The sequence below is a fragment of the Sus scrofa genome, chromosome 6 (genome assembly GCF_000003025.6).
Source record: "Sus scrofa isolate TJ Tabasco breed Duroc chromosome 6, Sscrofa11.1, whole genome shotgun sequence".
In the NCBI taxonomy this organism is placed as follows: domain Eukaryota; kingdom Metazoa; phylum Chordata; class Mammalia; order Artiodactyla; family Suidae; genus Sus; species Sus scrofa.
The window spans coordinates 60,258,372-60,272,499 of record NC_010448.4 but is presented as its reverse complement, the minus strand read 5'-3'; the positions used below and the strand labels follow the sequence as shown (position 1 = coordinate 60,272,499).

General features: G+C 40.3%; 1 protein-coding gene across 1 annotated transcript in view; it reads right to left on the bottom strand.

The window, feature by feature from the left end:
• Positions 253–14,128, bottom strand: part of NLRP4 (NLR family pyrin domain containing 4) — a 39,039-nt gene continuing 25,163 nt past the window's right edge. Inside the window, exons 6-9 of the mRNA XM_021095070.1 lie at positions 13,050–13,220; positions 5,940–6,110; positions 4,704–4,874; positions 253–543 (exon numbers count right to left, since the gene is read on the bottom strand). Coding sequence (XP_020950729.1) covers positions 453–543; positions 4,704–4,874; positions 5,940–6,110; positions 13,050–13,220 — 604 coding nt within the window. The 3' untranslated portion in view covers positions 253–452. The remainder of the gene's footprint in view (positions 544–4,703; positions 4,875–5,939; positions 6,111–13,049; positions 13,221–14,128) is intronic.

Sequence of the window (14,128 nt, the reverse complement as noted above, 5' to 3'; positions counted from 1 at the left end):
CTCTGATTATCTTTTATTAACTTTTAATGGAGCATCATCTGTAAAAACTCTGAATCACTGTGCTGCTATACCTGAAACTCATGTTGTAAACCGTCTATACTTCCAGAAAAATGAATAAAAATGAAATGTTTTACAGAATGTTTTATGATAAAAGACTTTATTAGTATTTGAAACATCATTTGGAGACAGAATAAAAATTTTGATCTTTCACTGGCTTGCCCAAGGCCACAAAGCAAATAAAAACCGTATAAAAACACAATATTGAAATACATCTGAATAAGGGTGCCAGAAGAATCAGGGCTCCTGTTGGTGTCAGTGACTTGTAATTCCTGGGTGCAGAGTAGGCACAGATAAGGGCTCTGACACTGACGCTGTGTAGGTGCTCTTGAGTCAGAATGAGGCCAGTGTGCTTGCAGTCAGATTTCTGCCCTTCTGGTCCTGCATCTGCTCCATCATTCACCTATGATGGGCCATTTTGGATTTTTCTTCTCCTCATCCATCAGAAATCTCTGGGTTTCCTCATCGAGTTCCTCTTTTTTCAGGCTGGTTAAACATACAAGCAGGTTTAGTTAATCCATGCCTCTTTTTCTTTCTTGTCTCTGCACCTCATCTTTTCCCATCACCACCTTCCTGGACAAGCCATACTTATCATACATGTTCAATGCCTGGCTCACTCTCAAAAAGCCCTATTTGCAGCCCTGTCCATTTCTGACATGTCATTTTTTCTGAACTGTGGAGGGTTTGAAGCTGCCAACTTGATGTTGCTAAACCCAGGGCTTGTGATTGCTGGAAACTAGCTCCACATCATTGGGCAGGACAAATGTTCTGCTACAAAGCCCTAATTCCACCCAAACGTCAGGGTTTGGGACAGGAAGTCTGTGGACGCTCATGAGAAAAACCAAAGCTATGTTTATTTTTAATGTTTTTTCTCTCTGTTAAAAATAGAGTTGATTTACAGTGTTGTGCCAATTTCTGCTGTACAGCAAAGTGACACGGCTCATTAAAATTTCACAAAAACCTTGTGGGGACCGTTCTTGACCTGGCTTGTCATGAAGATACAGAAGGTAAGCAAGGTGAGAGTTGGCCCAAGGTCACACAGCCATCCAGGGGAAGAGCCAGGCACAGATCCCAGCAGTTTGGCTCTAGAGTCCCTGCACCTATGCACGAGTTCCTCTTGTGGCTTTGAGTTAAACAGGAGGGTTCAGATCATTGGATCTTGGTTTTTCTGTGGGTATCAATGTCTCATTTATCTTGGTATCTGCTTATGTGCAATGGTCCTAAGTGTATTTATGTAGATCTTTAAAAATAATGTATCGTTGATTTGCAACATTGTGCCAATTTCTGCTGTACAGCATAGTGACGCAGTCATACATATATATACATTCTTTTTCTTATCCTGTCTTTTGTCACTTTTCTACCCAAGAGACTGGATATAGTTCCCTATCCTATTCAGTAGGACCTCACTGCTTATCCATTCTAAATATAATAGTTTGTATGTACCAACTCCAAACTCCCCATCCATCCCTCCCTCCCTGCTTCTCCTTGGCAATCACAAGCCTGTTCTCCATGTCTTTGAGTCCATTCTGTTGTGTGTTCAGGTTCATACTAAGTGAAATAAATCAGAAAGAGAAAGACAAACACCATGTGATACCACTTACATGTGGAATCTAAAATATGGCAGCGAGGTCCCAGTATACACAGGGACCTTTATCCAGTCACTTGGGATAGACTATAATGGAAGATATAAAAGAAAAAGTGTGTGTGTGTGTGTGTGTGTGTGTGTGTGTGTGTGTGTGTGTATGTGTGTATATATATATATATATATATATATATATATATATAGGGTCACTTTGCCTGCATCAGAAGTTGACTCGACATTGTAAAACTGTACCCTAATAAAAATTAAAAAAATAACATATGGCACAAATGAACCCACCCAAGGAGCTTCCTCTTATTGTTGGAGTGAAGGAGTCTCCTCACGCAACCGTTCATCCTAACAGGTTTTTTTGAGACTGCCCACAGTCAGGGAGGGTATGGGGAGATGGGCACTCCTGTACTGGGTTTCATCATTGTCACACTATCTAATTTATGTTGTCATAATTACAAAGTTGAATGATTTCCCCTAATTTGCAGGCAGAAGACAGACAACCAGAGGTGATAAATGCCTTGTCTCGGGCTATAGGACTAAAGGGATCAAGCCAGGATTCCACCACTGGCTCCCGTGACTCAGGAAATACCAGACCATCGAGGTCTGAGCTGCATGCTGTGTTTGGAATCTAGCATCAGTGCAATGAGGATGAAGTCGTGCCAGGCCCGGAAATGTCTAGATGTCCACTTACTAGGATGGACGTTAAAGAGATGGACCTGTATCTTCACTGGATGGAAAGGGTGACGTTCTTAGCACAGGAGTTATACCAGTTGCAGCCCAAGCCTGGTAAGTACCTATGGCTGCTCGTGACCCCACAGCAGTTGAAGAAGGGCGGGGTGGGGGAATGAATGAGAGCGGGAGATGCTAAGGATTATCTAGTAAAATAATATTTATCTGATAAAATAATATATATTAACTTTTACTATAATTGATAAAATATTTAGCTGATAATACATATAGCTTTCATTATAATTATATAGTATATTTAGAACTTTAAATAAAAATATATGTATAATTATACACATATATTACAAGTTATATAATATATATAACATGTACATATAATTAAAGTACAAATTATATATATAGATTCAAATTACATAAGCCTATAATTATAATTATAGAAATGACACATTATGTATTTTCTTTTATAAATAGTTAATTGGATTTTATATTATATAATTACATATAATCACAAAATAATTATATAATATATAAATATAATCATAAAATAATTATATATAAATATATAATAATAATAATTATATAATATATCTATGATTATGAGTCCAATTATAATCTATTATATTTAAATTTTTTCTTCCCATTTCATTGATTCAAATTTTTATTTTAATATGTAATAAGCTTTAATATAAGTACAGACTATATTAAATATAACAATCACACTCTCTGACATAAACGACAGCAACATCTTCTCAGATCCACCTATCAGAGTATTGACAATAAAAAGAAAAATAAACAAATGGGACCTACTCAAACTTCAAAGTTTCTGCACAGCAAAGGAAACCCTAAACAAAATGAAAAGATGACCCACAGAATGGGAGAAAATCTTTGCAAGTGAATCAACTGACAAGGGATTAATCTCCAAAATTTATAAACAACTTCTGCAGCTCCATACCAAAAAAACAACCGCATCAAAAAATGGGCGGAAGATCTAAACAGTTCTCCAAAGAAGACATACAGATGGCCGAGAAACACATGAAAAGATGTTCAGCGTCACTCGTTATTAGAGAAATGCAAATCAAAACCACGATGAGGTACCACCTTACACCAGCCAGAATGGCCATCATCCAAAAGTCTACAAACAATAAGTGCTGGAGAGGGTGTGGAGAAAAAGGAACCCTAGTACACTGTTGGTGGGATTGTAAATTGGTGCAACCACTGTGGAAATCAGTATGGAGATTCCTCAGAAAACTAAACATAGAACTACCATCTGATCCAGCAATCCAACTCCTGGGCATCTATCCAGAGAAAACCATGACTCGAAAAGACACATGTACTCCAACGTTCATTGCAGCACTATTTACAATAGCAAAAACATGGAAACAACCTAAATGTCTATCAACAGAGGAGTGGATCCAGAAGACGTGGTACCTATACACAATGGAATATTACTCAGCCATTAAAAAGAACGAAATACCAGCATTTTTTGCAACATGGATGGACCTAGAAATTATCATGCTAAGTGAAGTCAGCCATACAATGAGACACCAACATCAAATGCTTTCACTGACATGTGGAATCTGAAAAAAGGACAGACAGAACTTCTTTGCAGAACAGATGCTGACTCACAGATATTGAAAAACTTATGGTGGAGTTCCTGTCGTGGCGCAGTGGTTAACAAATCTGACTAGGAACCATGAGGTTGTGGGTTTGATCCCTGCCCTTGCTCAGTGGGTTAACAATCCGGTGTTGCTGTGAGCTGTGGTGTAGGTTGCAGACACGGCTTGGATCCCGCGTTGCTGTGGCTCTGGCGTAGGCCGGTGGCTACAGCTCTGATTCAACCCCTAGCCTGGGAACCTCCATATGCCGCAGGAGCGGCCCAAGAAATAGCTAAAAAGACAAAAAAAAAAAAAAAAAGAAAAAAAGAAAAACTTATGGTCTCTGAAGGAGACAGTTTGGGGGGTGGGGGGATGTGTCTGGGCTGTGGGATGGAAATCCTGTGAAATTAGATTGTTATGATCATTATACAACTACAGATGTGATAAATTCATTTGAGTAATAAAAAAATGAAAAAAATTGATTTTGTTCTAGTTCTGTGAAAAAAAAATCATCTATCTTCATCGTTATATATGTTTATGTATTATAATTATGTCATCATTTGAATTATAATAGTACCAGTGCCACCACTGCGGGGACCTAACTCACCGTTCCCTGGTCAGTCACTGTGCCACGTGACGGCTTCATGTCCCAAGACATTTGCATCTTGAACGCAGTGAGGTTACACTGTGGCATTTCCACACCTCAGCCCCAGTCAACCCTTCCTCAGCCCCAGGACTGGCCCCTTCCCCCAGGGGAGCAGTTGCCTACTCACCTGAGAACCTGCAGGGTGCACTCGGGGTGCCTCAGGGCCTCGCAAAGCACCACCATCCCACTGAGGTCCAAGGCATTTCCACCCAGATTCAAAATCCTCAGAGTTTTGCTGCTGGTGAGGACAGAAGAGATATCCTGGCAGCAGGCGCTGGTTAGCTTGCACTCACCCAGCCTGCAGAAGAAGACACTTGGTTAGAAGTGCTTCATCCTGGGGTGGAGGATGGCGTGGGGGTGTTAGCCAGGGCTCACCCCAGAGCCCCTGAGGACAGCATCTTGCAGACCATGTTACGACGTCAGATGACTGCTCTGTGGCAGACGGTACAGATAGCCACAATGGCCCGTCCCCTCTGGACTCGCAGCATCGTGACTCTGCAGCTCGTTCCACTGAGGGCTCAGGTCTGTTCCCCACCCCACGTCTGGGCTGGACTTGTGCCTGGCTGTGGTGACAGAACAGGGTGGAACCAATTGTGTGAGTTCGGAGCCAATCAATGTTTCTTGCTCTCTCAAACCCCTGAGACGTCGTTATAGGCAGAACATGCCCTCCACAAATTCATGCTGAAACCCTAACCTTAGCACATCCAACGGTGCGCATGTTTGGAGATGAGATCTTTACAGAGCACGTGAAGCTAAAAGGAGGTCATTGGGATGGGGCCCTAACCTTATATGACTGGTGCCCTTCTAAGAAGAGACATTTGGACCCAGAGAGGGAAGACATGTGAGGACTCAGAGACGACGGGTGTCTGCACAAGGCAAGGGGCCTCAGAAGGAACCAGCACTGCCAATGGCTTGATCTCAGAATTCTAGCCTCCCGGACTGTGAAGAAAGAGCTGTTTAAGCTCCCAGTCTGAGGTTCTTGGTTAAGCCAGCCCTAGCAAACAGACGCAAGTGCCCAGGCTAACCAGGTAGATGGGAGAGTCGTGTGGTCCAGTCAACCTTGTTTTTCTCAGTTCTCAGAGAGCCAGTCAACCTCCAGACATGGTAGCTAGGGCTCTGGGATGAACCAGGTAACCAGAGATTCCTGCAACCAGCTGCTCAGCTCAGACCTGCAGAGCCAGCCCCCATGGCACGTGCTCACCAATGTAAGCTTTTACCGTTTGCAGTGGCCTGTTACGCCCTGACAGCTAAGGACCGTGCGTCTCTGGTGGGGCTTTCATTTCCCCATCTCTTTCTGTCCCCAACCCGCCACCTTTTGCCACCCGGGAAGACACAGCCATGGCTCTGAGGACAGGATACCCACCCAAGTATCTCTAAGCGACAGCTGGGATGTGTCAGACCTTCACACAGCAGCTTCACGCCGGTATCTTCTATGTCATTGTACCCGAGTTGCAGATTTCTCAGGTTTGGATTGACAGGGAGCACGGAGGCAAGTTCTCGACAGCCGGCGGCCGTGATGAGACATTTTAAAATCCTGCAAGAAAACAGTAGTGGTACCACCCTCAAGGGTTACTACCGTGTTGTGTGATAGCAGGAAAAGAAAGGTGGCAAAGTGCTCTTCGTGTCTGTCCCCTACAGGGACCAGTTGTCACCGTCTTCGTATGTTTGCCAAAGGTCTCTCTTTTCCCTGCGTCTGTGTACAATGGCCCCCGTGCAGGTCAGAGCAGACTTCTGCAGGTAGGCTTGCTCTTCTGTGACTCTGGTCTCTTTCCACATGGCTTTCAATTTCTATACCTTAAGAATCTCTTCACATCTTTTTTTTTCTTTTTCTTTTTTTTGTTGTTGTCTCTTTTTTTTCTATTTCTTGGGCTGCTCCAGCGGCATATGGAGGTTCCCAGGCTAGGGGTCGAATCGGAGCTGTAGCCACAGGCCTACGCCAGAGCCACAGCAATGCGGGATCCGAGCCGCGTCTGCAACCTACACCACAGCTCACGGCAACGCCGGATCCTTAACCCACTGAGCAAGGGCAGGGACCGAACCCGCAACCTCATGGTTCCTAGTCAGATTCGTTAACTACTGCGCCACGACGGGAACTCCTCTTCACATCTTTAAAGCCCCCCTCCCACCTTTTATTCTCAGGTGTTTCTTAGGTATTCCTAACCCTTTGCAAATTCCGTAACATTTTGAAATCTGCTTTTCCAGTGCGACAGCAACAAAGTGTTTCCTTTAAATTGAGATTTCCCTAAAATGAAAATCAGTGTGTGGAGAAGTGCCTTTTGATGACAAGGATTTCGGTTCTTGAACACGGCATGGCTCTCGTTTTTCCTGTATTCTACTGTCATTGGATGGTATTTACTACAAATATGCAATACCTATTGTATTAGATTTATTCCTAGGTCATTTCTTTTTAAATCTTTTTATTTTTCCAAGTTCTTTTTGATGCTACTGTGAGTGGTATTTTGATTTTATTAATTTATTGTTTCTTGTTGGCCTGTCAGAAATATATTTTTTTTTTTTGTATTTTGTTCAAAGGAAACTTAGACTCAATTCTGCTAATTTAGCTACAGATTAAAAACTACTTCTGTGTGCATTGCTTATAATTAGATTTCAGTTTTTCCTTTGTATATTTTTAAGCATTACTTGCTTTATATTTTCTCTAGCTTTACTGCTTTTGCTAAGATTTATTGGACAGTGCAGATTAGAAGTGATTACAGCCAGCAGTCTTATCTTTTTCTTGATGCAGAAGAGAAAGCGTTTATCACCTCATCATTAAATAAATGTGTGCTTTAGAGCTTTTGAACATATTTCTTATTAGTTCAAAGAAGTTCCCAAATATTAAGTTTCCAAGAGTTAGTGCAGTAAATGGATGTTGTGTTTTAGTTCAGAGCTTTTTTCTGTATTTTAGATGATTGCAGTTTTATTTTTAATCATTTGGTATGGGGAATTACATTGATCTTTTACATTCTGAAGCAACGTTTTATTCTTAGGATTAACTGCCCCAACCTGGTCGTTATATTTATTTTTAAAGATACATTTCTGGATTCTGTTTGCTTATAAAAACTGTTCAGTGTTTAAAAAAAATTCATGACTGACACTGGCCTGTACTAATTCTTTCTAAAATTATTCTTATTGTTTTCTGGTACTAAAATTATACTAGCTTCAAAAGATGGTCAGGTGTCTCTCTTATCCTTCCAATCTTGAAAGAATTTGTATAAGACAAATTATTCCTTCCTTGACTGCCTGGTAGCCATCATTGATGAAGACTTCCAAGCTTTGGATTTTTTAAGTAAAACTCTTTGACTACTGATTTAATTTCTTAATGATTTAGAATTAGTTTTCATTCTTCTTATGTTTGGATAAGACATTAGTTTAAAAGCTTATCGAGTTCTGAAAAAAATCTCCATTTTTAGGTTTATTGTATAAAGTTGCTTATAATATTGTCTTTTTAGTATGTACAGCATCTGTAGTAATATTTCTTTTCCCACTCTTGATATAGAACTATGCTCTTTACTGTCGTAGCCTTCAGTGCCATGTGACATGACATGGAAATGTAGCTTGTCTTGAAGTTCCTGCTGTGGCACCAAGGGATTGGTGGCATCTTGAGTGCTGGGACACAGGTTTGATCCCAGGCCGGGCATTGCCACAGCTGCAGCATAGGTTGCAAATGCAGCTCAGATCTGATCCCTGCCCTGGGAACTCCATGTGCTGTGGGTTGGCCAAAAAAAAAATGTAGCCTGTCTGAATCAAGATCCATTATAGTTTAAAATACACACCAGATTTTAAAGAGTACAAAAGTGTAAAATATCTCCTTACCAATTTTTATATTAATTACATGTTGAAATGATATTTGATATAAATTTTAATATTAATTTCACATATTTGTTTTAAGTTCTAGAGAATGTAGCTGCTAGAAAGCTTCCTATTCCATATGTGGCTTGTCTGAGTCTTTTCTGATGTGGTATTCAGAAAAGTTTTTATACAATTTTAAAGGTTATATTCCATTTGCAGTTACTGCAAAGTACTGGCTATATTCCCACGTTGCACAATACACCCTTGTCACCCGTATTGATCTTTCGGCAGCACCGATGAACATAGTTCTCAGTGTTTGTAAAGAATCCGATTTCAGGCTTTGGTGCCTTTTCTAGCATATGCTTGTTTTGGTTCATTAATTTCTGCTCTCATTTTAATTTTATTTATTTATTTATTTAATCTGCTTTTTAGGGCTGCACCCGCAGCATGTGGAGGTTCCTGGGCTAGGAGTCGAATCAGAGCCACACCTGCCAGCCTCCACCACAGCCACAGCAATGTGGGATCTGAGCCGCATCTGCAACCGACACCACAGCTCATGGCAATGCTGGATCCTCAACCCACAGAGCAAGGCCAGGGATGGAACCCGCAACCTCGTGGTTCCTAGTGGGATTCGTTTCCACTGCACCATGATGGGACCTCCTCATTTTTATTTTCTCTCATCTTTCTCTGGGCTTATTTTATCATTTATCATTTTTTAAGATTGATACTCAGCCCATTCTTCTTCAGCCTCTGTTTTCTAATATCTGTGTGGGCTTCACCTTGATCCCTTGAGTTTGTGGTGAAGTATGTTCTTTTTCATTTCAGCATGTCTTCCGATTTCCACTCTGTGTCTTCTTTGATACACGGATGTTGTCTTGGGAGTACAGCTGGCCCTTGAGCAACACGAGCTGGAAGTACACAGATTTCTTTCAATACATTTGTGTGGCAGTTCCACACGGTCTGAGGTTGGTTGAGTCTGGATGATAACAGTTGAAGCAGAGGTGCAAAGGGCCAAATGTAAGTGGATTTTTGACCATGTAGAGGATTGGTCGCCGTAACCTCCACATTGTTCAAGGGTCATGTGTAATTCCACTTGCCTCATGGGAATTAGAGTTCTGTTGAGTAAGATGACAACTTAAATAGTATAATGAAAATAATGCGTCAACAGTACTTTTGGCCTCAAACTATTTTGTCTGAGTAATGTTGCTGCATAAACTTTCTTTTTTGTTAATATTTGCATTGTAAACCTTTTCCAACTTTTCACTCTCACCTCATCTCATTTTTTTATTGAGGGGAAATTTACCTGACAGAATGAATCATTTAAAGTGAACATTTCAGTGCCATTTACTCCATTTGTAGTGTTGTACCCCTTAAATGTTAATGTGTCATTTATAAACAATTAAAAAATAATCCAGAATGATAATCTTTGTCCTAGTTGAAATTCTTTTTTTAAAATTACTCTAATAAATTTATCACATCTGTAGTTGTATAACGATCATAACAATCCAATTTTACAGGATTTCCACCCCATAACCCAAGCACATCCCCCCACCCCCCAACCTGTCTCCTTTGGAAACCATACATTTTTCAAAGTCTGTGAGTCAGCATCTGTTCTGCAAAGAAGTTCCGTCTGTCCTTTTTTCAGATTCCACATGTCAGTGAAAGCATTTGATATTGGCGTCTCATGGTATGGCTGACTTCACTTAGTATGATAATTTCTAGGTCCATCCATGTTGCTAAAAATGCTGGTATTTCATTCCTTTTAATGGCTGAGTAATATTCCATTGTGTATATGGACCACATCTTCTGGATCCACTCCTCTGTCGATGGACATTTAGGTTGTTTCCATGTCTTGGCTATTGAAAAGAGTGCTGCAATGAACATCAGAGTACATGTGTCTTTTTGAGTCATGGTTTTCTCTGGGTAGATGCCCAGGAGTGGGATAGTTGAAATTCTTGATATTTTTATATTTTATACAATTACTGATATGTTTGATTTTTAAATCTTATTGGGTTTATGTTTATATATCTGCTTCTTGATTTTTCTCTCTTGCTTTCTTTTGAACTAGGGTATGTATTTTTTAATCATTCCATCTTCTGCCAATTTGGGAGTTAGGGATACCATTCAATTTTCTTCTTCTAATGTTTGTAGTGGAAGTTTCCATATCCACAATTAACCCATCAACATTTCAAGTTGATCAACAATTTAACTCTCCTTCTGTACCTTGGACATCAACTTATACTCTGTTATTGTTATCATGCATTTTATATTTTCCTTTAAATCTTTTAAATAACCACAGTATTCTTTTTGTAAGCAGTCCATATTTTGTATAGATTTATGTACAAATTAACCATTTTCTTTGCTCTGCATCTTTTCCATCTAGAATTGTTTATTTCTGTTTGAGAGATGTTCTTTAGAATTGCCCTGAGTGATCTGATGATGGCAAACTTAGTATTTATTTTTTGGAAAATATGTTTGTCCTCCTTCCTCATGATTTTGGTTGGTTCTAAAACTTAAGTTGGCCGTTTCTCCCCAGCATGTGGGAAATCTCGTTGCACTGCCTTCTGGGCTCTGCTGTTACGCTTCAGTCAACTCTTCCTGTCCTTTCTTTAGACCTATGGCTTTCTTACAAACCTCAACACCATCATAGATGTTTTAAGGTCCTTATCTGTATATCTGGTGATCTGAAGTTTCCCCATTGTGTCAAACTAGGGGCAAATAAAGACGGTTGAACTTGTGAGTTGGAATCTTTCATCAGTTATGGAAAGGTTTTAGCCATTACTTCTTAAAATATCTTCTCTTTCTGGGATTCTCATTACATGTGTTAGAACATCTTCTTCTATTCTATAGGTCTCACAGTCTCTCTCCTCTATTTTACATCTTTTCTCACTTCATGCTGCCTTCTGGAGTGTCGTAATCTGCCTTCTATCTTACCAGTTTTCTCTTTATGTCTAGTCTGCTGTTCAACGCATCAAGTTTTTGATCTTGTGTTTATAATTTCTAGTTCCTCAGTTTCATGCTTTTCCTCAATTTACTGATTTTATTTTATGGTTTCCTTTTCTCTAAGATATTTAAACATGCTGTTTTTCTTTAAACTTAGTGAATGTAATTTATTTTGCATATAAGTCTTGTCACTTTAATTTGAAGTCTGCTGTGTGTTTGTTTTGGTTTGTTCTTGCTCACTAGTCCTTGTCTTATTTTAATCAAGCCATGTTTAATGGCCTTGAAAGATCAACTTAGGGATAAGGTGAGGCCAACTACCCTGTTACCCTGTTATCTACCTCCCAGATAGGGTGTGCATTCCAGGTGTCTAGAGTTAGGGTTAGTTTCAGGGGTTTTTTAAAACCTCTTTTCTCAAGGATTTTTGGCCAACTTCACATGGTCTACATATAGTCTACTTCATAGACTACTTCTGGCTCAGCTTCCATAAGCTTTTAATATTAAAAAACTTATCTGATATTTTATCAGACCAGCTTTTGGCTTAAGGACTGAGCCAGATAACCTAACCCAGTGTTACGAGGTCAAGAATATATCTTGCTCTTTTCTCACATTATTTAACGTTCTCCATGCAAGGAATACAAAGTTCTAAACTCTGAGATTTTTTGATGGATTAGGTAAAATAATTCTGCCTGATCCCCCAGAGCCTCTTGATTTGCAGGAAAGAGACATTTGATGGTGAAATTCTATCCTAACTGGTAACTCCAAAACACCACCACTACCACAAGGTTACCCAAATGTTTATCACTTTTATGGCCTAAAATTACGTTTTTTTTATTAACTCCTTTCCTATTACTCTTTTAGTGCCTTTATTCCTTCCTAATGCATCCCTTTGATTATCCGTGTTAATTCCCACATATATTATCAAGTCTCTCATCCCCTTGTTTAAACTTTGTATCTGTAATTTCAGTTCTCCTTTTCCACCTGGCGAAACTTGTCCAACTTGCAGGATACATGCCAAACCTCCAACCATTAAGCCATCCCTTTGGCCCCAGTCATAATTCCCCTCTTTCTCTCTCAGCCCTTATGCATAAATACTCTGTTGAATGAACCCTTTACAACTTATCAGATCTGTGGCACCGGAGTCAAGGTACAGATTTGTTCACCCAAAAGTCTCTACAAGAATCTGAATCAAGTACTGTTGATCTGCAAACAATGTGGGTTTGAACTGCATGTGGATATTTTTCAACATTAAATACTACTGCACTCATGGGCCATGGCTGGTTGAATCTGCAGATACAGAGGGCAGATTATAACTTCTGGACAAATTAACCTACAGTGTGTTGTTCCAGGGTCAACTGTATTCTTCAACCCTCACATTCTGAGGCACAGACACTGTGGCTTCCCTCAACTCTAAGTGACTTTTTTTTTTTTTTTTTTTTTTTTTTTTGCCATTTCTTGGGCAGCTTCCGCAGCATGTGGAGGTTCCCAGGCTAGGGGTTGAATCGGAGCTGTAGCTGCCAGCCTATGCCAGAGACACAGCAATGCCAGATCCGAGCCACGTCTGTGACCTACACCACAGCTCACGGCAACGCCAGATCATTAACCCACTGAGCAACGGCAGGAATCGAACCCTCAACCTCATGGTTCCTAGTCGGATTCGTTAACCATTGCGCCACGACGGGAACTCCCTAAGTGACTTCTCAGCAGTCCAAGCCCCTGCGAAGTGAGCCTCAAGGACACCTACCACAGTGACCGCAGGTGGCAACCTGGCTCTTTCAAGGCCTCACAGAGAAGCTTCAGTTTTTTATCTTTCAGGATATTTGATGTGAGGTCCAGATGGATCAAACTTTTGTTACACAGAAGAACTTCATAGAGGTTTGTCCAGCAGTGTTGATCGAGGTAGCAGTGACCTAAACTGTGGGGACAAAATATGGGAGAAAAGGGAAATATTACAGAGAGCTTCATGTAACTCCACAGTACAGATAGTATTCCTGTAAACCCACACTCAGGAAATCCCCGCGTGAGAGCACGAACTTCTAGCCTGTCTGAAAATAAATCCCCGTGTCTTCTTACTCACCTCATAGAGGTATTAGAAAATAAATCTGACAAAGTCATGCTGAAGGAAGACTATGGCACAGCAAATTCTCTAAGAGAACTTAGAAAAATTTGGTTCCAATTCTTTATCTGCTGCCATTTTTGGACAAGGCATTTACCTTCCAAAACTGCTTCTTCATGGATTAGCGAGATGCATTGGATGGCCTTAAAGACCCTCTTCAACTTTTTCAATTCAGATATTCTTTAAAATCATAAACTCAGGGCTTTCAAAGGGATGCATATTTACTTTGGAAAAATTGTGAGGTATAAAGAATAAAGCGGAGGTTCCAACCTGGTGACGAGAGAGCCACATATGGCCACTGGTCACTTAAATCTGCTGGGACTTTTACATTTTAAAAAATTAGTTGCCACCATTTTAAACACCAATAAAGTTTTTTTTAATGATTTTAATTTTTTTTCCATTATAGCTGGTTTACAGTGTTCTGTCAAATTTCTACTGTACGGTATGGTGACCCAGTTACACAAATGTCCAATAAGGTTTTATGTAAAATCCATATCTTCAGCTTCTGCAGAAGATTTGGGTACCTGACATTACTGGGTGGACATTTCCATGTTGTGATACAGAGGGCTGGGTGGGAGGCAGTAGCTGCTTCCTACGGGTGAGTCACATGACTGCCGTCCTCAGCAGGGCCCAGCAGCTTATTTCTTCCATTGGTCTTAATTCTCTGGCACCACTAGGCATTTGTGTCTGTGATAATGAGTACAGAA